General features: G+C 42.6%; 1 protein-coding gene across 3 annotated transcripts in view; it reads left to right on the top strand.

The window, feature by feature from the left end:
• Positions 1-24,617, top strand: part of sema6a (sema domain, transmembrane domain (TM), and cytoplasmic domain, (semaphorin) 6A) — an 80,848-nt gene that overhangs the window by 15,435 nt on the left and 40,796 nt on the right. For all 3 annotated transcript variants that reach the window (XM_049762277.1, XM_049762276.1, XM_049762275.1), the window contains exons 2-3: positions 18,832-18,999; positions 19,883-20,000. In XM_049762277.1, the coding sequence (XP_049618234.1) occupies positions 18,900-18,999; positions 19,883-20,000 (218 nt within the window). In that variant the 5' untranslated portion in view covers positions 18,832-18,899. The remainder of the gene's footprint in view (positions 1-18,831; positions 19,000-19,882; positions 20,001-24,617) is intronic.

Raw genomic sequence — 24,617 nt, 5'->3', positions numbered from 1 at the left:
CTGTCCTCGACTCATCGGTAAACTCCTTCACATTTTCCGAGCAGATATGAGGTGATTTCGTGACGTCCACCTGATTGGTGCCACGCCTGACATTTGAGAAGAGACGCGAGCAGTGAGATCTTCAGAAGCTCCCTAAAGCTGATCATTCCACAGGAGGAGCAAAAAAAAAAAAAATAATGACATGGCATTTCGAGACACATGCCGCGCGAGGAATTTATGTAGCAATATGTTTATTGTCCTTTGCAGTCAAGCGGTGTACCGCGATGGCACGGCGTCATACTGAAAGATGCTTTTAATATTTTGGGTTGCTTTTTTAATGCTTACGAAGGACACACTTGGGGAATTTTCAGTCCAGAAAGTTATTGGAGTACTTTTTTGTTACATTTTTATCAAAGCGACATGGTGGAGGCTAGCGGTTAGCACATCTGCCCTCCTGTTTAGTGACGACTGTGCAGGTGTACCTAATGTTGTGTCCAGTGGGCGCATTGGTTGTTCTTATTTTTCGGACCGCCCGAGCATTCATCAACAAACTTTTAAGTGTTGTTTTAAGATGTCTTAGATGACTTCCGAAAGCGCCGTCAAATGAGACATCTCAACATCTGTGACATGTTTACGCCCGCGGTTTTACATGCTGTAGGTGACCCCCCCGCCCCTCCCTCCCTCCCGGGTCTTCTCAATCACCACTTAAGTTTACACAGTCACTCCCTTTGCTTGAGCTTCCTGCAGTAGACAGTCTTGCTATGTCTTTGTTTGTTTAGGTAATGGATTCCCACTCTCTATTGTGGTTCCTGTCACTGGTTGATTGATAGGCTAAAAAAAAACACCTTGTGCGAAAGTCATCCTTGCATATCTTCCGGGATGAACCCTCATGGAGACGAACAAATTCCACCGTGACAAAGTGGCTCGCCGGCATCCGGATGCTCATTTTTTTTGCACCAACGAGCCGTGGCTTTAAATCCAGAATGCGAAAACAAGGTTGAATTTGTGTGCTTGTGACAGTGCCGCCTCTAAAGAGACAGCTGAGATTATATGCGTGGACGGTTTGGGGGTCCTTCCATTCATCGGCCATGTCACCCCGTGGGGGAGGACTAATTGGTGGCCTCCAAAGAGCCCCCTGTTTTGTCCCCGGAGCTCACAAAGGCATCTGGGTGCAGTCGGGTAGAGGACGGAGGGTCGGGGGGCCTCGGAGGAAGGCGGCAGAGGACGGGTTTCCCATAGAAGAGTTGGCCGGGATGACCCAAAGGGGGGGGGGGGGGGGGGGGGGCCTCCAGCTTCCAGGCGAAGACGACACATTCACTCGTTCACACGTTGGGGTGTGGGCGAGGGGGGTGAATCTGGTGCCAGTCGCTGGCCTCCTCCTCTGCAAATGATCCAAGGCTGACCCACATAGTCAGCCATGTGTGAGACTTGCCTTTATTGGACAGCCTGCTTGAAACATTGAATTACGGGTGCTATGCGGCGCCTTCTCGGCTGCGACCGCACCGGGGCTGATGTTGTTCACCCCCTGACCCAAAGAAGCTTGAAGATATGGCTAATGGAGGGAAACTTAGCAACCTACAAATGACCATTGTGCTAACTCAAACTCAGTCGTGCAACTTATACTATATTTAAAATGGCAATGCCCAAAGTCGTCATAGGTACGTTTGCAATAATTGCATCTGCAGCGGGAAGGCCTCTGACGAGAAAGAGAGGTGATAAAACACTGAGACCTGGGCCGTATTGATCGCAAGGTGTCCTGGCTGTCTTTATCTGTCGTGGTTGCGGTCCACAGCCAAGTTATTAGTGTCTGCGAAGCAACGAGCCACGGGCATTAGCAGCTCTTTAAACAAAGTCTGTATTGATTTTGGACTCACAGGCAAGACTTACATGTATGATGTGTATTTAATTAGCATCAAGCATCTGACTGTGACATTGCGCAGGGACGGACGGACGGGGTCATACATGAGCTTAAAACAAAATGTTTACTTTGCTCTCAAAGTCGATTCGGGATAACAATAAACACCCCGGCGCCCGAGCCCTAATGATGCCCAGTTTTGTTTTATAGACGTTTTACCATTACCACACCCACAAGCAGTTTTTTATTTGCCTTTTAGCCTCTTCGCCCTCGACAATATTCAATACATATTCCGTCTTTTTACTCCCTTAAAAGTGGCAAATGAAAGAGTGCTAATAGTTTATCCTGAAGCCATAAAAATAACTCAGCTGCGTTGTGGAGCACGTAACACGTTCTCGCCTCCGCTCGGCTGTTTTCTCGCTTTCCGTTTGATTGGTGGTCAGCCCGGGCACTTGAAGTGAACGGCGTAATTGGCAACCGGCGTCGGCTAATGAAGCGAGCGGGTCAAGCGTTTGCACAATGAAGGCCGGCTCGCCCGCGACAGATGTTTTCCGAGAGGCGCCGTTCTTTCGCCTTACGCCTTTTTGACCCGATGTTAAACTGTTGCTCCTTCTGCGTTAATCATCCAATTAGAATGAGACGGAAATGCGATCGAGACGGTCGCATCTGTACAGACAGCAGACGAGCTGTTTACACTACCCGAGACGAGCGTATTCATCTGTCAGCCGACCTCTTATTTGTTTTGACGCCGCGCCGCATCGGCGTCCTCAGATTTAGATGAAAGATGGCGCTGATGGCGTGTCACCTGTCATGTTTTTGGGTCTATTTGCACAGATCAAACTCCGCCCCCCTCCCTTCATGTTGAACGGTAAAGACTTTGTGGAAATCTCAGGCTGGATCTAAACAACTGGTTTTCATCTCTGTAGCGACGGTGAAACATTTGTGTTGCTAAAGCGTCAGTGGAGTCTTTTGTCTCATCTGAGATGTTTTCAACCGGTTTGGCGTTTGACTCAACCGGCCATGATCCAAATCTTGAGAAATAATCCGGAACTGTATCTCTTTCCATTTCCATTTGCGGTCATCCATTTTGTCTAGTACCGTAAATTTTGGACTATAAGCCGCGGCTTTTTTCGTAAATTTTGAACCCGGAATCACGGGTTTTAGCTGGTGCGGCTTAGTCTGGTGCGGCTTATAGTCCGAAAATTACGGTACTTGTGCTCGCAAATTTGGTTGTGCTTGCACTGAACAATCAAGAGTCTTCAATGAACCCAATTGGTGATTTTGTATGTTTCTAACGCAGATCAGATTTGTTCAAAAACTTAAGTATGGCATTGCGTTGGACTTTTCTTGTCTTACTTCTTCTTCTGGAACAAAAGGATCACCTTTGACTCGAAACATCTTATGCTCGCAACTTGACTAACACCAGTAGCATGTCATGAAAAGCTTTGATTTAAGTGCTGAGGCTTTGCAGTGCACTCACTTCTGGAAGCCATTTGGAGTCGGATGAAACCACATGAAAAGTCAGCCCCCATCCTTCATCCTTCCGCCCCCATCCCACCGCCATCTCTCCCCTCCTTCCGTCCACTGCTGTTTGAAGATTAGTCAACTTTACTGGATCTTGTAATCAGTTGACGTCGACCACTTGTGAAAATACTCAAACGCAGAGCTCAAAGACCGAAGGGGGGGTGACACGTGCAGGTTTTTTTTTTCTTCTATCCTCAAAGACAGATGCTCCCTCAGAAACCCAGAAAGTCTTTGGCAGAAAAGGAAGGCAATTACCATATCACAGATCAAGACAACCACTTTTTCAATTATGCAGAAAGGTTGTTAAGATGCAAATACATCAAGATGGCTGAAGTCCCAGAACCACCGCCCCCCTCCCCTCCCCCTCCCGAGAAGGATACAGTTTCACCTCCAAAGACACTTCCTCGGCTTCTTAGCTCACCGCACTTTGAAAGGCAACAAGAGATCTCTCTGGATGCTCGTTTATCTATAATTCATTGGAATTGGTAACAGTGCAATCCATCACGGCGTTCCGCACACGGCTTTTTAATTGATTCGTCTTCATTATCTAGATTCCCGAGATCGGCCTTGGTGGAGGTCTACGCTCAACTGAGTGGCATTCTCGTTATATTCCCTACTGGCCCAAACGCTGTCATGGAACACGGAACAAAAAGGTCTTGCCTTGGGACTCAATTGGACGTTATGATTTTTCCCTGACCAGAATTTGAACATCAAGCCACCACCAACATTTTCCAAGAACCAGTTCATTAAATTGAGTTAAACTTCAAGGCTATCCAAAATGGCGGTTTCAATTTGAACCCAATAATGAACCCAATCTTGGTAACCCAGTCTTCTCTAAATGCACACAGCTACCCAGCAAGTGCCTTATTTTTGTCCAATCACATTTCAGCTCTTTTGTGTTGCCATGTAAATGTAATCTGCCATTCAGAATCTTGAGTGCTGGTGTCCCCTCCTCACACACACGGCTAGCTGTCTTCAGTCTACTCACAATGGGCTAAAATTATGAAAAAAAATCCCGTGTGTCCTTGTGTGACTTTTTTCATGGAGTGCGTGAACAAGTGAGCTTTTTAGCCCACACTTAAAGAAGTCTTATGAGGGGGGGAAAATAAATCCGATGAACCCCGCAGGACTTATGTAATCATCCATTAGGAAAACACATTATGCATATACACATAGGCTTTCCGCTGGTTTCTATTGTGAACGTCGCACATAGTGTTCCCCCCCCCCCCTCGACAATCCATACAGAGCACAGCGCTCATGTTTTATGCAGCCGACGCAGGAGGCCGACTGCCGCGCGTCCCTCTCTTCCAAAATTATTTTAGCGCAGTATTATCATAATTGGACATTTTTTGAAAAAAAAAAAAACGGCAAATAGATTCTTTCCGATGTAAGACACAACACAGCTACACTTTGGACGAAAAAGCCACCTAAAACCAAACAATTCAATCAAAATGTAAGACCCCACAAGACCCCATGCACGACGGCAGCCGCAGCGGAATAATAACTTTGAATCGAGACTCCACTGTGCATTCCCAGTGTTTCATTAAGACCTTGGCCGTGCTTCCCGCTTGAGGGGGTCGAGGAAAGCCAAGAAGGATCACGCCAGGGATGACGACAACAATCGGGCACAATGAGATATTTGGTCAAGAAGGTAGAGTCAACAAACGTGGAGTTTTTAAGTGGACCTGCAGGAGCTTTTTTAAAGTTGGTTAATCTGCTCCCGCAGGGAAAGTCATTGCCGCGTCTTTCCCTCCCCGGAGCTCGAAGCCGCCGAGGAACATTGCTCGGATTAGCTCCTTGTTGTTGTTGTTCTTCTCCGCAGCGCTACATGCAAATAATGAAGGCACTGGGAAAGGCATGCAGATGAGGATAACATACATTGTGTGTGTGTGTTTTTCAATTTGTGATTTAAATGTGGCTTTGTTTTATGTGGCCTTTTGTTTTTTTTGGTGGTGTCTCGTTTTTTTTATGTCTGTCTCGTTAAGATTTTTATGTCTACCTGTTCCCGTCTGCCAATCAGCTCTCTCGGCCACTTGTGTCTTGTCCAAGTGTTTGTATTTAGTTCCCTGGTTGATTTCTGTTTTTGGTCTTTTTTACTTTGAGTACTTTTGATTTAAATTCAGGACTTTATTGATTTAGTAGTTAGATTTTTCTCAGTAATATATATTTTTTGACGTGCCGCTGCTCAGTATGACGGGTTTAAATAACAGGAGGTTGACATATAGTTTGGCAAGAAACATCTAGCGTTGGTACCAATATCCCAACATCTTCTCTAAAAGCTCTTTTTGTGTCATTTAGCTCTTAGACAGAAGGTCTTTTGACCGTCACAGAGATATCTGCGAGATGATGATTGCCTTTTGTTCTGACTGTAAAGTGAGTGAAAGGGAAGGGTAGTGGAATATCATGTTGTTGATTCCCCACAGAGATTATTCTGTGTAGATTATCCTTTTGGATTAAATTGCATTTCTCTCATTTGCACATTTACCAGGTAAATACACTTTTGTAAAAGCTTTTCAATCCCAGTGTGAGCAAAACATGTTGTATAAGAATACTGTATATTGTTTTTTGTTTTTTTTCTGTTTGGCCTCTGCTGCCCGATCCTGGTGTTGAGATGCTCGCTATTATGATGATGATGATGGCTTACGACTGGCTTGTTTTGAATGCTTCAAATGAGGTCGTTTTAGCATGCAAATGCTGCAGTTGTCTAGCAATTAACACTGTTGGATGCCATCTGCTGCCCGTTTGCCACTGAAATGTTTTTTTTTTTTTTTTTTATATCTCAGTATTGCTGAAATATGAATATTTCCCATCCGTCAAAAATAAAAACGCTTGTGTATGACCACACTTTAAGAATAATAATAATAAATTGGATGAACTCAAAAGGCATTGCATTTTGATAACATTTTAGGTTGGGATATTAAACTAAAAAAATTTGACTCTGAAAAACTGTTCCCTTGTAAAGTCGTCTCAACTAACTTTTAGACCGCAAAAATAAAAGTTGTGTTTTCACAGTGCACAGTACTTAAAAAAAAAAAGCCTTTTAATTTTGATATGTAAATGATAAAACACATCTGCCCGATAATGTATTAATTAATCCAAACTCTGAATTGTCATCAAATGGAAATACGCCTCCTTTATTTTGGTATTTTAAGATATGCATTCCATAGAACGCTCAACCTTCTCCAATGGAGCAACTCCATTTCCTTTCAACCGCGTTACCTTTGACCTCAGTCGAAGCTGCCTGTCGCCAGTTGTCAAGGGGGACTACTTTTTGACAGCCTTTTCCTCACAACCTTGCAATCTATACAAAATATAGCGTCAAAGTACATAGTTGGAAAGATGGCAAAGCTCATGCTTTGAAATGTACCCACACATTTGGATAGTAATAACCCTCCGCCAATATATTCATGGTTGCAAGGTCTATACTAGAACCACTGGCTCTAAATCATCCTCAGAGTCATGTCAGTGTGGCAACACGATAATTTATTGCGTTGATATGTCACCAGAGACTCTGTGCGGCATCGTTCTACAAATCACTGACAGGACTGGTCTGTGCTGGGACAAAATGTATACGTCAATCATAAGCGGATGAGCTCAAATGATGAGGAAAAATGGACACCAAAATCATTTGAATGCAACAGTTTGCATCATTTTCGGCTTCCATATCTTTGCTGCAGTAAGTCAGTCATTTTGGTCGTAAGAGAGACAGATTTTTTTTTTTTTTTTTAATTCACAAAACGTGCCACTGTTGGGTTTATACTGACAGGTTGAAAAAGTCATTTTTTTTTCAAATGTTGTCTTTAGGTGTAAATGGAAGGTTGTTTTTGAGCTTTGTCTATCAATCTGTGCACTGCCCCTAGTGGGTAATTGTGCAGTCTGAGCCCCTGGCATGAAATACATTTTTAATTATATTTTTTTAATGATGATCTGTCTAAAATCAATTTGGCCGCTTGAGCAATTCTAGTAGAAATTGGTCTGTCGGTTTTGGCAAGAGGAAAACATCAGAAGGTTTATTTGGAGTAATGGATTGGATTGGCTCATTTGGTAGATTTGGCTCTAATTTTCCCCATATCCCATTGTTTTGCTTCTATGAGGCTCAGCAACACCTGATGCTGTTTCATTGTGGCAATGAGTGTTAAAAAAGTACAGGGAGGCTTGAAGAGCTTAAAGCTTTGTCTTGTTCAGGAACTAAAAATAAACAAGCACAAAACCCTCGGGTAGTATTAGTTCCATGTTTGAATTGAGAATTTTTGTTTGTTTGTCCAGAATGAATTACCACAGCAAAGAAAATGCATTTTTGTAAATGTCTAACTCTTTGATTGCGCTTTTGAGAACAAACACATCTATTATGATGTGGAATGTATCATTTCATTCTTGATGGGAAGGAATAATGAAGGACATTTAAATATAAACTAACAATGTAAAGGACACAAATAATAATTCTCCATCAACCAATATAAGGAACGGAATGCCTCTCTCCATCCTCGTGCAAGTATTTGTTTTCCACTTAAACAAAAATAATCACATTTTATGCTCCGACCACCATTTGAGGACATTGATTCTCCCTCCATTAATGGCAATAATCTTAAGACTCAAACAGCATCCATAAGCAATATAAATGTTCTTTGAAATACTTTTCAATGAGTCTTCAATGCATTAACAGTCTGTCCTTCGAATTGTTTTTCGTTCGATAATTGCATGCGGGCGGAATTAAATGCGCAAACAGTTAAAAGGTTTAGGTTACCGGATGAGCAACCTGATCCGCTTATGTCTTCGTGGCCCTGTCCTGTCAGGAAAGCACAGATTTCATTGTTGCCTGCTAAGTGCTGACCTGCAGACCTTTTCATTTTGCATTGCTCAAACAGCATTTAATGGTTGCCCTCGCTTTTGCACAGTACTGCAAATCATCATCATAAAAATCGACATCTCCATATAAACTAATGGCAAAGAAAAGTGCAGACATGAATGTATTACAACTAACACAAATTCAAATACCCTTTGCCAATAAAAAGTGTGCCTGCTTGATGTGCAATAAAAATGAGATTGCAATATTTTACGTGGCAAAAAAAACAACATTGATGTCTTTCTGGGCATCTACTAAATTGAAGGAAGTAAAAAAGAAAATCTGCACATTTTTCCTGTATAAGGACAGAATGACAACTGCTAAGACTGAACCTGGAGCCTTCTCCTCCTCTTTCTTCAATTCCATTAAGTTGATTTACTTTGTTACGACAACCTCATTAATCACGTTTCCTCCGCATATATAATCTGCCTGTCAATCTCATCTTGAAAAAAAAAAAATCCGGTAATAACACAGCCAAGTGACTGCGGTACAGGGTGATGGAAGACATTGTTTGGGATGTGTTTGTGTGTGAGGAGGCGGAGTCAGACTTGTTGTGTTTATCTTGAGAGAGCCAGCTGGACAAGAGGGAGACGCACAAAATCAAGGGAGACACGCATGATGATGAATTAGTTTGACAGAGACAGTCACAGGGATGAAATGTTAATTTGAACGCGCCAGAGGATGTCCTCCAGAGGACAGACAAACACACACAAACACACACGTTGGTACAGTCAGGAGGAAACTTAATTGTTGTCTGTGAGTAGCTTGTTTATGTTCCTGCAATCAGTCAGTCAGTGCGGGCTGCTGAGCTGTAACTTTCAATGTCAGATTAAATTTTAAGCAAAACATTTCACATCATTTCATTTAAAAATTTACCTTTATATCATTACATTTAAAAATGAAAAAAAATCTGTGGAATTGTTTCTAAAGTGTGTGTGTTTTTTTATGGGAAAATGTGTGGGAGTTAAAATAGGGTTGCAATGATTAATTGATTAACTTGATGAATCATTTGATCACAAGAAAATGTTCGAACCAGAATCTTTTGTGCTAGCAAAAACGACACTTTAGATTCGGTGACACCCATGTCACTCACCAGGCCAGGCTCCGCCTTAAAAACTAGAACTGCCTTCAATGGAGCATAGACCTCCACCAAGTCCAAACAAACAAATTTAGGGTCAGAACCAATCTGTATCGTAAACCAGAAAATGCGTTCAAACCCTTTTCACAAAATGTTTGTTTGACCGCCCACTTTCAACCTCTCGTCTTAGTCATCAAGTGCTGTCTTGAAACGGGTGAGCAGGCGTCATGAATCAGTCCTCCGGCTATCAGTCACTGAGCTTTGATAAAGCGCCGCTACGGTTCGTCTTTTTCAAAATGGCCTCCCACTACACGGTCCATCAAACTCTCTCTGAAAAGACGGCCCACATGACGCCTCTTTATCTCGTGAATAAACAAGGACTGATTGATGCGTCTTGCCAACCTGTTGTTTTTCCCCCGTCTAATCCCTCTCTGACTCTCCGCAGCAACCATTCCCAATTTTTACCCTCTAAACTTTGTCTCAGATCTCAGCCCAAACCGTGGGAACATAGTATTAAAAAAAGCTGTTTCAGTTTTATTGAAAGGAACCGGCCATTTTGTTATTAACTCGGCATGGAAGTCACACGCCCACCCATATGAACTGCTCACAAGAGACACGACACTACCAGGATTAAATGTCTAACTGCAAGACTCCCTCTTTTTGCTCCTTGTCTCAGGAGATGGCCAAAGTCCTCTTAAATCAACAAAGGCTCAAGAAAGAAACTTTTTTTTATATATATAAAAGGCAAGCCACTTTTAATTAATCTTTAAAGATGACTGGATTGGACGATCTGTCAGTCGTAACCATTTGGGGCCAAACAGATCAATAACTAAAACATCATTTCACACTCTTGTTAATCTTGCTACCTTTAAAGCCTTTTGTGTTTTCAAAAAAAAAAAAAAAATCTCAGCACTAAACACACGATGCTCCCCGACCCCACAGGGGACACTAACTCGCATTGATGTATAACCCGGCCCTTGGAATTAATGCAACGGTTCCATTAGAAAAATGGAATGACAGAGTCGATGTCAGACATCGCCGATCACAAATAGCATGGACAATTACTTATCGTAAAACTGTCATTTGTGGGACTCACTTGACATAACTTTGAACACTATGGCAATAATATGAGTTACAAGTCTGTTCAGTCTTATGATGTCTAATTCCCTCTTGTAGTGTGAAATCAAAAAGAACTCCCTTCAGACGACAGCACGATCTTACTTGTCACACGAAGTTACATTTGCAATTAGCACGTGTACTTTACGCTCGCGGCCGAGCATCGGAAGCGCTATGGGCGCATGCGTCAGCATTGCATCATTGACATTAGGCTTCAAATGCAATTCCTAACCTTTTTTTTATGTTAATTCACTTTGACCCAAAGGCTCATAAATGAACTTGTGTTAATTGTAATTGCAGCTCTCTTGAGGCACCAGCTTCCAGTTGTCATAAAAGTGCAGTGCATGTATTAACTGACGCTTTGGTGCTTGTCACGCAAATAGGCTCAAAGTTTTCATAATCCATCTTCGACCATGCCAAAAAATCTCAAGGTATCAAGTTAGCATGAGCTCACAGCTAATGGTCAATCGCTGATTAGACTAAATGGCTAAGTAGCCTATCTTAATTGGTTCAGTCCAGAGAGATTTTGTTAAAAGCTTTTTCAAGAGGTCATTGCATTACAATTTGGTAAATATCAAGGAAACATTTGGCATTGTCGAATTAGAATAACTCACTTAGCGCTATGTGGAGAGAAAACATTATGATCATTGCATAATTGCCTCACTTTCAGGATGCACAGCCATTAGTTTGAAATAATATCAATAACGTTATAATCCAGTAAAATAAAACTGGCATTTGAAGAGAGATCATCCTGATTCAAAAAAATACAAATATAAAAAAATACTCCCATTAAATGGCTAAAAAGGTGAAATATTATCTAATATAATACAAATATTGTAGATTATTATTATTCATTATGATAAAATATTTCATATTAATATGCTTACATCTTATGCAATTACTATCGACATTTGTGCGCTTAACCTTTTTGTTTGCGGGCATTTCTATCGAGAAAACCGACACTATTTTATTTCACCGTTCCCTCCCAATTCCACATGCCGACAAGGATTTCTATTTCTTATTTCTAGCATCCTGAACAACATGTTTGTGATTGTGGCACCAAATGACATGTCAAGGTGTCTTGCTGATCCGCCTGTCTGGCCACCGCCACCTTGTTGTCATTAGCTCAGCGATGCCGGCTGCTCACCCCCCCATGCTACACGCAGATAACACAATTTGCATTCTGTGCCCGATTCATCGCCATTGATCATTTGTAGATTGAGGAAATGACCCATTAGCAGAAAACAAGATCCCCTGTTAAAAGTAGCTAACCCAGAGTGATATTCCAGTTACTTTACATGGTTTGTGACCAAATAAGCGAATAAGATCTTTAATTTGAGCGAGACAAAATGGAATAAATAAAGAGCTCTCGAACAATGCAGCGTACAATAAATCAATAGGACGGACAGATGGCCAAGTAATGAGAGGAGGCTCAGGAAGTGAGTGCGAGTTGTAGGCTGTACTCTCCTGTGGCCCGCACATTACCTTTAAAGAGATTAGCATCACGCTCAGTCACAGCCGATGGAAGAGGAAGGTCCCGGCGAGCCAGCTATCAGCCGCCGAGCACACACACTCACTCACTTAGCATAATGGAACTTGCGTGAAATTGAAGCACCGCAGATTAAAAAAAGAAAAAATAGGCCATTAACAAAGATGAAATGATTTGGAGTGACGGTAAAATGAAATCATGGAGCATCAAGCGGACTTTACACTTGAATGTTTTATCATGTGACGGTTTGTGAGATGACACTGTTTTGTGCCTGCCGTGTCTTCTTTGTGAACTTTGAACTGATGGTGAGCTGATGCTTCCCATCTGTTCTTCTGTGCCTGGTGCTTAGAGTTATCTATATATAAAACAAAATGGAGGGCATAATATGCTCCCAAGTAGCGGCATGAGAAAGTTTCAATTCTCACCCCAAACTCTTCTCAGACTTGCAAGAAAAAAAAAAAAAAAACATCCAATAGCGAGCCGCTGTTACATTATCGACTCAAGAGAGCTTTCTCATTTAAAGCCTGTCGAGGAAAAAACAGGAGGCTGTAAATATCCATCTCGCGCTTCTATTGTTTTATTGATTCCTCATCGTCTTCTATTTGAGTCAAAGCCACCCGAGGAGCTCATGCTATCATCCTTTGGTTACTTCTCGCAAAATTTTCTGCTGCACCTTAAAAAACTAAGAATGCATGCATGAATACTCTTCCTATCTGCAAGGTATGACACAAAAAGCATTTTAAGTCTCATGCATTTTAGATTAGTAGAAACATAACCAAGGACAAAAATGGATTCGACTGTAATATAGCAGAAAATAGCCAGTGGGTGTTGTTACTTTTCATTCAGTTTTGGACATTTCTTAATATACATCCTGCCTAGTTTTAAAACTCGATTTTGGCCTAACAGTGGTGCTAATGTACATAATAACCACCCCCACATGAAGTTTTTCTGCCCATGACTTGCTCAAGAGAAGTTAAGTCTGATGCTGCTACTAGCATGTTTTTGTATTAGCGTTAGCTAACAGTGTTAGCTTCTGATATGAGGCCCGGCCTGCACTTGTTGCTCTATGAAGTTGTCAACACATTCCTGCGATTAAAAACCACGGGCTTGCCCGTTTAATCATCTCAATAGAAAAAAAAAAAATTAGCTGCCATTGGCTGGGCTACACAATCATAAGACAAGGCCACACCCTCAAAACAAGCTAATCTTAGCACGACATGAAATTGGTCCTATCCTTCTTGATCCTTAGGATATTTTGTCAAAAGCATGTGACAGACGTGTTAGTGAAAACTGTCGGAAAATGGTTGGAGCCTTTAAACCTCAGTGATCTGAACTTGGCTTTCATAGCTGGAAACCCTCAGTAGCACCTTAGGGAGCGCCGTAGTGTGCCTTGACGGGAGTTTCCCAATGAAATTCATCGCTTAACGTGTGACAGCTTCAACATCCCCCCCCTGCCGCCGCTCCGCAGGGAGGCGCAGTGCAAGTGGCATTTAGCGCGATGACATTCTACTGATGATTCTTCTTCTCCACTGCACCTGGCCAAAAAACAAATCTCCCAGCTCGCACTCTACGGACAAGGCTCGAGCTCAGACGCCGACGCAAAGTGTGAACCGAAGGCATCGGGCGAGACAGAAATTCAAATCAAAGGACAGTTCGAAAATGCCACATGCGTCCGAGCGTGTCCGTATCTGCGACGTATTTTCCCGCACTTTTCACATTCTATCAGCATGAGCGGGCTGTGACATTCAACGCGGTTTTCTTTCTCCATGACTGCGGTGAGCTTTTGAAAATGCACCTTACACAGGTGACCAATCCAGGGTGCGAGTGAGACAAGATTCCAGATTGGTTTTTCAGCAGCCCGCCTGCTTCTTGGCCTACTTTTACTCTTCAATTACAAACAGAGCAGGTTGTTCTACTTGTTGGTGCGATGTCAGTGCACATTTGAGATGGTTCTCACACGCCAACTGCTCGGTTCTCCCACCCGTCCCTTTTGACAAAACGCTTCAAAAAGTCCCACTGGTTCATCAGTTTAATGATTAAAACGCATACGGACTGAAAGTCTTTAACATCCCAGAGGCGACGTTATTAAGACGAGAGCTTATCTCCACACTGAATGCTTTTTTTTTTTTTGTGAGGCTGCTATTTGGCAAAGTTGGCACTGTGCCTCTGATCTCTTGTTTCTTGTTCTTCCCTTGAGCCTTTTTTTGGCTGGCTTCCGCAATCAATCCATCAGCTCTTAAAAGAGAGACGTCCATGCATCAGAGGCCTCCGTTTCAATAAATGGCCCGACAGCGACGGGGCGCCTCATTCATGCCCACTTCATTGTCTTTTAATAATCAAACCATGATGGATTATCATGGTACTGATATTGACTTGAAAGCGAGAAATGCAAGGCAGGCAAAGAATTATGGGAAGGATGTGTGTCGGTGTTTGCCGGCTTACTGTATTTTGGATGCCGGGCTGATTCCTCCTGAGGCAACCCTCTTTGGTTCAAGCTCCTCTGGTGTCTCTTGTCTTGGATTCATCAAGCAGGGCTGACAAGTGAAAAAAGCTTTGGCTCCATTTGGGAGCCTTGATGCTTGGATGTGTTCCATGTTGGTGGATCAGTGCCTTAAAGTCTTCACTGTTCTATGCAATCTTTTCTGCTTGATCTTTTCCTTTTCTGCTCTCGGGCCCTATTCAGACTTTGCATTAACATGCGAGTCGGGCGATGGGATCAGTCGGTGGACAGCTCCGAGGGAAGTTTAAGTGCAAGAAAAAAAGAAATCGTAGACGGAAATAAAAATATGCAACTCCAAATATACTTGTCTTGTGTGTGCCTGAATTTTGTCATTCATACAAATGTCAACTACATTATGACTGACTGATATATTGGCCAGTGTGTGAATAAGAGTTTGGGAATGACTGGACAGCAGTCTACCATTAACCAGTGGGAAGTATTTCATTGAGTGTCGAGCAGTCCAGGTTGTAAACTCCATCTTACCTGAGAGGGTGAAGTGGGAACTCTGAAACCTCTAAAGTAGGGGAAAATTGCCCAATTGATGTTTGTTTACCGCGTGTCAAATGTAGCCTTATAAGCACTCACATAGTGAGCTGTAACTTATGAATAAAGTCAATAATGCACGCTTCGAACTCTTGCCGACTCGGAATGCTAATGCTTCACATCACAAAATCAACAGACTCCTCCTATCGATGCATTTAACTTAAAGAAAGACATACAAATGGATATAACATAACTTCAGCATTCTGAGAAAACCAAATTGACATCACAAAGGACATCTGAGTCGAACAAAACTTCCAAATGAGATTCTGAATGAGTTTGAGTCACCCAATGTAAGATTACATTTCCACAAACATCTCTCTCCTCATTTCACACCTGAGCTGTATGTCCGTGCAATTTATTAAAAGTGTTTTGCGCTTTATAAAAATGTCACACAGCAAAAACAATAGTCCGACCCGTCACTTAAAATCACTTTTATTCACAACCAGGTGGCATAAAAAGCATGGGCGGGCCGCGTATTTCTTACAGACTGAATCGACTTTTTCGTACGGCTATAATCACATTGCCATTACAGGAAACGTCAATACGACATAAAAATGAAAAATAGCAGCAATTTTGTGGAACAAATATTAGAATTTAGGATGTAGGAATCAAAATGTGTAATCTGCTTTTCAACACATCCCGAGGGTCGACTAAGATGGCCTACCTGTCCAAACGGCAGTTTTTCCTCCGACGAGGCCCACATTTCAATCATGTCTGGCGACCAACCGCATTGCCACCGAGACGGCCCCTCCCTCCCTCCCTCCCTCCCTGTGGTGCTCCTGCCTGTCATCTGCGCACGTTATCCCGCTTGCCAAATATAAACACAGGCACGCCGCCCTCGTATCAAAGCTGTCAGACAGCATTTACGAGAAGCCGCCACTTAACTATAAATATGGAACACTTCCACCTCTTATTCGGCCCGACTGTGATGAAGAAGAAACACTTATATACTGACATGCCTCTCTTGTTATAGTGATTAAAAAGCATGTCCGACAACACTTTCATTACTTTTCACTATTGTAAATATTTGAGTCAAAAAGTCCTCTTGCGATGCTAGCAATAAGCTAAAGTTGTCCGGTTTATTTTGCAAAGATTAATGGCTTGCATGTGAGAATTCTTTATAAGATTCTATAAGATTTTGCACTAAACTTTGCCAGAAATGTATTTTCTCATTTTTTCAATCTTGTTTGCCTCCAGAAAAAAAAAAATGCTATAGTTGCATCTTTTTTGTCTTCCTTGAAGTAGGTTGCTGTCAGGAAGCCAACAGAACAGACAAACACATCAAAACAAACAACTTTTGTTAGATTTTGTTTTGCAAAATGAAAGCAAATATTTGGCGGGTTGGGTCACAGTGGAAGCCCCCCTCCCCACCCAGAACAAAAAATGGTATTGTCTTATCTTGTGTTTTTCACTGTGCTAACAAAAATAAACCATCACAAAGAAACGAACGGCACTCCAGATATTTCTTCCTCACATGAAAAGTATTTATTATTATTATTTTTGATTGGTTAGTCACCATGAAATGGTCCCTTCCTAAGAAAAACTCCCACCATCACACCATCCTCAACAAACCTGGAATGTAGCTAGCTAACCAAAGCATGACCAAAAAATTCAAATACTTAAAAAACAAATTAATTATTAACGTTGTGCAAGTTCCCTCCATTTATTAACGTGACTATTATCTAAACATGTGATGGCATTTCCTTCCGCTTCCCAACTATAACTTGACAAACGTTTACAACCGATCACCATCAGCAAACATGTCCACATTAGCGTATTAGCAAGCAAAACATCATCAGGCTACGTAATGTGTTTACCGTCAAAGCCCGCTAATCGTTTGTTTTGCTAGCCGCCGCGGGGCTGCTCATTTTGGGATGTACATGCACGTGATGCGGTTATTCCTTGGAAACTTCACGGGACTTTGTCCTAGATTGATTCTAGTGTTTGGACTACCTGTTGCTGGGCCCCTGCTAGCAATTAGCTTGAATAACACTTCCTACACACACACGCTAGTTTTCTCCTTCACGCACATTTGCGCTCGGAATGCCACCTACTTAGTTATAGTGGCTGCGGTCAAAACCAGAGGAAATTTTTTTGTTTGCTTCATTTATATTAAGAAATCTTCAACTTCCACCTGTGGCATTTTGGCTAATTTACTGTCACACGTTGAGTGCTGATGTTCTGAGGGTGTGCGCTACAGTAGCTTTTCAGAGAAAGATTTAAGCACACGAGGAAGCAATTTCTCCTCCAGAAGAGCCTGGCGTGGGTCTCGCTGTTACTCACGCGGTGATGAAAGCGGCCTTTGAGTTACACTTGAAGCCATTTAGTGCATCACAGTTATTTTTTTTTTTTTTTAAACATTTGAATCCAGCACATCCCCACCGGTGCACATGGAAGATGAATGCTGATTAATCTCCTGGCAGTGCCGTTATGTCAAAGTCAATAACATATGGAAGAAGCTTTTTGCAGTTACACCTTTAACTTTGCGATGATCAAGATTCCAGCTGGAAATACCACAGTCGGATTATTTACAGTATTTCACATTCGCCATCTGTCCGCCAATGCTGTGCCATTTACCGCTCATCAATCAGTCAATTATGTCAAGGTTTACGGGGTAAAGTTCAGGGAAGAGAGAGGAATAAAAACCTTGGAGCCACTTGCAATTCTATTTTCATAACTTTTATCTGTCAACTGTATTCTGGTAGCTGTATGGCTTTCTTCTTCTTGATAAATGAGATTTACATGGAGCTCTTTGATAAATGAAAAATCCAAGGCGGGAACGGATTATTTAACTCTTTTTTGGTGTGTCTAAATTGGTGTGAGGAAGAGGAGCAGGAGCAAAGGAGATGAAGGTGGTCTTCAGGCTTCCCAAAGCTTTGCTATTCTCCTCAGTGTGAAAGTGATCCTCTGTGTGAATGCTGTTTTCATTCCTCTCCTCAATGAGATTCACAGGAGCATGAAGGGACAGAGAAAGAGAGAGAGAGAGAGAGAGAGAGAGAGAGAGAGAGAGAGAGAGAGAGAGAGAGAGAGAGAGAGATTGCAAAGTAAAAGTAATCCTCTCTTTCCCACTCTTCTTCCTGCCTTGAGTGAAGGATAATACATGTTGGGATAAACAACTTATATCAGAGAGAAGTAAATTCAAATCCTCATCCCAGAAGCTTCCTCTACATTCCCAGCAATGTCCCGAGCTGGGAAGGGATTGAAAAAAAAAAAAAAGAGCATAATGCAAATGAAACGCTCGCTTCTTGATTAGATTACCAACGCAATAATTGTCGCGTTTGATTTATGGCCGTAATCTGTTGCCATAAACGACGGGAGGAGTCAGCGCGGCATGTCAGGGCTAGATGTGCACAGATATGCATTACATATAAAATTGCATTTGGGAATGAGCTTGATGAGAACATACTGTTTATGGAATTAATTCATCCAAATGGATTCGTTTGCTTTTAATCTTGGGGTTGTTAGCCTAGCAGCTAGTGCATTCGGTTCGAGACTGGTGAGATAGTGGCGGCGGGTGTCTGAAGCCCAAGTATGGCTGGGAAAGGCAGGAAAGGGCCTGGGCTCCCATGTTGGGAAGCCGGAAGTGTGTTTGTCGGCTGACTCGCAAGTTGGAAAGGATACATACGTTTGCGTGTGGAGGTCTTGATCCTCCTTGAGACGTTTCCAGAAAGATCCTCTCTGCCTGGTATCAATCTATGACGCATATCACCTTGCTAATCCATTTAAAGCTCTTTAATATGCAATGAGTCACCAAAAATTCATACATCTTGGATCTCGGCACGTAATGCACGGATGTGTAAGGTGCTACTTTGCGATCCCCGATTCTGAAAGACTTATTTTTAGCTATGCTGCCCCCACCATCCAGTCCCTCAGTGTAATCTATTTTTTTTTTTTTTATCTGCAGGCTGAGGTACATCTGCACCAGAGGACCAGCAGCAGCGGCAGCGGCAGCAGCTGCACAGTGGTGCGACCATGAGGTCAGAGGCCTTCCTCCTCTACTTCATGCTACTGCACATAGCTGGAGCCGGCTTCCCAGAAGACAGCGAGCCTATAAGCATCTCCCACGGCAACTGTGAGTCCATCTATCTGTCGATCTGTCTATCGTCCATCCGTGTATCCATCCACTCATCCATGTCCGTCCATCCGTCCATCCGTCCATCCATCCATCCGTGTATCCATCCACTCATCCATGTCCGTCCATCCGTCCATCCATCCATCCATCCATCCATCCATCCATCCATCCATCCATCCATCCATCCATCCATCCATCCATCCATCCATCCATCCATCCATCCATCCATCCATCCATCCATCCATCCATCCATCCATCCATCCATCGTATATGATCCTAGGCGAGTGTAGCTTCATCTGGACAATTAGAGAGATGTGAACAATGAGATACAAAACTACTAATGCAGAAGAATCCAAAGCATACCATATCATGCGTCAAGCATAGCGGAGGTGCCCAACTAAAATGCCAGTACACCGTAATCCCGAAAAGTTTTATCCCATTTTTAAATTTAGACTGAAAATCCGCACTTCAAACTCGTTGATGTCTTTTAAATACATTGTGAAGGCATATAAAAAGAAAAGGAATGTTTTGAAGCCACAGTTGTGTGCCCAGCGCATATAAAAAATAAAAATAAAAAAAGTCCAATCGGCTTTTTTCCGCACTTGATCAACAAAGGGACGTCCACGGAGAAATGTTCAAAGTGTCTCTCCCACTAAGAGTAGCCTGACATTGACCTGCTTCTGTTTAGCCAAACAAGCGCTTTCATCCCAGGCCACTAACAACAGAACAATTTCATGCTACAGTGCCGTGCATTTTTTTCCCCGTATAATTTAAGTCCGCAACAGGCTCTCAGGCAGCAGATGTGTTGACATTCGATCCAAATCCCGACAGAAACTTCAGCAATCACATGGTCAAAGTGTTTTTGTCTTTTTCCCCCTCGCAGATACAAAGCAGTACCCGGCTTTTGTAGGCCACAAGCCTGGCAGGAACAACACGCAGCGGCACAAACTGGACATCCAGCTCATCATGATCATGAACAAGACTTTATTCATCGCTGCCAGGTAAGCGAACAAATGATGTTGCAGCCACAATGATTCTCAGTGATTGTTGGGAGCTTGACACTGATGGCCGCCGGGTAGGAAGCTTATCTATCTAAAAGTGGAACATATCTATGGCTTTATGAATCACAAGGGATCCATCGCAGCAAAGAGCTTTGACTGGACACTTTTTATTACCACCTGTCTTTGTGCCTGGCAGGAGGTATGTTTTTGGCGGCATAATGAACCATCATAATGGTACATTACTGCCACCAACGGTTAATGCCCTCCCGTTGCAAGGAAACCAAGCGGCTAGATGTTGTGACGTGTGCTTGCTTCCGCCATCTAGAGGTGCAAGCATGAAAACGACCCGTTTTATAAGAAATTTAGGCCAACCACTACAAAACAATTTTTCTGGAAGTGGCTTGAAAAAAAAACGTTTGTCTTCTTCACATCCCTGAATTGCTTGACTGTCAGCCATTACTGCCCTCTGCAGGACTGGAGTGTCATTTTGGTCACCCCAGTTTTTTCAAATAGATGGCAAAACATCTCAGAGTGATGTGTTGAAGTCAAGTTTATTTGTATAATCACAAAAGAGTCTCAAAGGCCACAGTTGACAAAATTGGCAACAGCAAAGAAAAACTCCAAACCCCATTTTGAGAAGGAATGGCGTAATTCCCCTTTCCAGGATAACCAGGCCGCCATGGATGTTCATGTAAACAAGTCATTTGTCTTATCCACACAACAACCACATCTACCACTATCCAATATTTTTGGTTGGCCTTAGGGGTGGTCTCAATGTTTCCTGTTTTGAGCTAGCTACCAACCAATCATTTTTTCGGATAACCTCCCCCACCAGAGGCACACAGAAGTTTTTCTTTCCTGATAACTTGACTGCCGTCACAAATGCCACGTAGTTTTCGTACCTCTGCCTGCCGATGCCCTCACCTGAATGCTTTTTATTCTCACACATACACAGCTCGATGACACAGCAGGAGCCTCGCACAGTTCGCTCCTCATTGATTTACCTCATCGCTCTTGTTTGTTACCATTTAAGAAATGTTGCTCCACCTCGTGACACAACGATCAATTAGAGAATCAGCAAGTGCGCCATTATTATCATACGCAATTTTGGATGTGCTGGCTTCTATCAAGGCGGAACGTGAAAAGGTCTCTGCGGTTCTTATCGGCTTGATCTGAGCCCCCCTTTGGGTAATTGAGTTCAGGCCTGACTGGGTGAAAAGACACATTGGGAGGGGGGGGGGGTTCTTTGTTTTGCTCCCAAGCATGTCAAATTAAGTGGCTGAAGGAGAGCGCTGCTTTTGAAAATATCTGTGGTCATTAGAGACAACTGTGTGTGTGCTGGTGTGTGTGTGGGGGAGTGACTTTGGTGCGACTGTCGCCCACCTGCTCCACATGGGGTGTCAGCCAGCAGTTTTAGGGGCACAAGGGGGAGGGAATTGGGACACAGAGGGTTTATTTGAGGGGTGTGTTTGTTGGCCTGCGTGTGCATGGGTGTTTATTGTGTGTGTGTTTTCCATTTTATTACACTGACCAGTTGTCGAATGGATCAAGAAGTGGTTTGTCTTCTGTGTGCTGTATGAATAGACAGTGCGAACTTGAAAAGTTGAGTGAAGAGTTAAGGGAGATGATCAATTTGAAAGTGTCGTGCCAGCAAAGCAGCGTACGAAATAAATAGTCAGATGACTTGTTTATTCTGGAGCCAGCTTTGCCATCATGCCTCCAGTCAGTCGTTGGTGTGCTGTAGCTTGCAGATGGCCTCTGTGAGCGCCATCCAAAGTCCCTCATTCAGTTCAGGCTGTTTTTTTTTTTAATGGCTGCACGCTTTATTGAATCCCTTTGGCTTTTGTTTTGATGCTGGCAATGAATTAACAAGCTCCCTAATACGAATCTTGCTACTGATTAAATCGTAAATAAACAAAGTGGCTTATGCATGGAGGGAGGGAGTCTTTAGCCAAACTGAGCAACAGATGAGCCGATAGAAATGAATGAATCAGGTTGTGTGTCTTTGATTGAAATGTTTTGATTTAAGGAGAACAAATACGCTGTTCACTTGGCCTGCATCACGCATGCTTCAATGTATGCTCCCCCGTTGAGGACCTCATATCGTTTTTTTGCAAAAATGTCATTAGCCCCGTCAGCTTTTAAATCACAATCGCAAATTCAGGTCAGGACTCATTTCTCGCCTTAATATTCGGAATCATAGTCGGCGGTAGAAAGGAAGAAGTCGAGCCTGATGAGAGGCGAGGCTGAGGTTGTTCATGACGGAGGCTTCTAAAAAGCCTGGTGGGATTTGGACTTTTTCCCGCAGTCTTTTATTTGTCTTCAGCCTAGTGAGAATAAGCGGTATAGAAAATGGATGGATAGTGCTTTAAAAGCCAAGCAATTCGAGTAACAGATGTGTTTGTTTGGAATGCCAAATTGATTATCTTTGCTGTATACGAGCCTTTAAGCAACGCCAAGGAACATGGAAATGTATTGCTACAGAATACAAATTCAGAATATCATAATAGTATGGAAGCAAAATTGCTGGGAAGGGGCACAACTATATCAAAAAAAAATTTAAATGCAGAGTCAGACAATAAATGAGGCGTCACCTTATATATTTTATACACTCACCGGCCACAACATGATTGCATTCAAGGTGACGCTTGAGGTCTGTGGATGTGATGCGAACGGACGTGCCGGTGTGCCTAATGGTGTGGCCGGCGAGTGCATACGCGCTGTCACAGGTGCTTGAGCAGTGCGCCATAATTCAGCAGTAAACTGCTCTTGATGCAAGATTCCTCTCCCCAGCGCTCCATATTTCATGTTCAAGGTACACGCTGCATGACATTCAGAGGCAATTCATCACGGAGCTGCAGGAGATTTATCATTTACTTTGCTGGATTTGCACTTGTATTTGTGTGTGTGTTTGTATCTTTGTGTGTGTTTGTATCTTTGCTGTGCGTGCAGTTGTGGCCATCCTCTTTTAAATCACACAATCTGATTGTATTCCAATTATCTGGCTGCAGTTATTTATTTATTAATTATCATTACTATTTGTTTATTTATTTAAAATCGGATCAGAGTGTGTCCATATGCTCGTAGTGGTGTGTATTCTTGGATCTCTACATATACCGCTTGTGATATTTACAGGAGAATCCTTCATGCACAATAATAGTGTGTCCAAAGGTCAAAGTTGAACCAGCAGGAGAGTTTGTTTGCTAAAAGGGGGAAATAAACACTGGGAGACGGATTTACTCGCGTGTACTGTACGTACGTGTTCAGTGTCATTTTGACCGTAGTACTTTTTTGGGAGGGGGAAAAAAAATCTGCATGTTTAAAAAGTGGAAATTACAAGAATTATTTTGTATCGTTTTTAAATAAAATATGTAAACAAACCTAAATAATAATTTTAGGCTAAATTAACAGATGCTATTATGTGACATATCTATTGTCTAATGTCTGTTATATATTTTATATGTATTTTATGTATATATTTTATTATATATTTTTCTTTTTGTTTCCAGTTGCGTTGAATACTTATTTAATAAGGACTGTTCAGTGGTATTTAACTTTTAAGTTCAATACATCTGGATTCAGTTTTGGATCCAAACTTATCCAGTTATTGAATTTTTTGTTATGTATTGAAGTACATTGTGCGTCATCATAGCCCAAAAAAGATGGAGTGATATTTTCTAAGCAACAATAGCCATTAATTATGTCATTTAAGGGAAAATGAATTTAAATGTGCTTTTTCCCCACCAATATTTGAAAGACTCTAACACCTAGAACTGCTCAGTTTAATGGACTGAGTAGAATAAACTTTTCCTCATGAGTCAACTTTATAGTGGTTGAAACTACACGCTTGTCCCTGAGCGAATGAGCCACAGTACCCGCTGAAGTAATAATCACTTGCAGGTTTAAAACATTCACCTTTATAATGAAAAGGCACGACTTGGTCTTAATTAGAAGCGGTCACGTTTGCAACATAATATCAGGTCTTGCATAAACAATCTTTTTTTAGGCGGATGGCTGGAGAACATGAGCGCCCGCGAACCAAGGCCGTGTCTGAATGCGATACTGTATAGCTGGGCCGGCATACTTCGGCTCCATGCGTACGCGGACCATAGTCGCCATTCCTGGCGCTCCTTCGGACCCTCGCTATGGCAACGGCAACAATCCGAGGCGAGGGATCGTGTACGGTTGCCGTTGGCGCGTTCTCCAACGGCGGAAGCAGCTAGAGTCTCCATTATTGTCGATGTACCAAATCCTGTTAAAACCCACTAATGACTGGGATTACACACGGGCCTCCTCCTCTCCTCTCCACATGCAGCCACCTTCGCATCGGTCGGGGACAACAAAGCTTACATTTACATTAGTCACCTGGATTCACGGCTTGACTCGGACTGTAACGTGTTTGTGTGTCAAAAATACTTGACTTGCCAGCAGTCGTGGCCAATCACATTGTGAACAGCCCATTTCTATTTATTGCTAGATTCCGTATTTTTTACAGAAATTTGAATTGCCTAAGCAGTCGCTGACTTTGCACCACTTTTCGTCCGACCAATGATATCCCTTAAACCATACGTGATAAGTACGTTAATCCACCCCAACAATAAGAAGCTGCCTGCTCAG

The sequence above is a fragment of the Syngnathus scovelli genome, chromosome 3, assembly GCF_024217435.2.
Source record: "Syngnathus scovelli strain Florida chromosome 3, RoL_Ssco_1.2, whole genome shotgun sequence".
NCBI lineage: Eukaryota > Metazoa > Chordata > Actinopteri > Syngnathiformes > Syngnathidae > Syngnathus > Syngnathus scovelli.
This window is presented reverse-complemented; position numbering and strand designations above follow the sequence as displayed.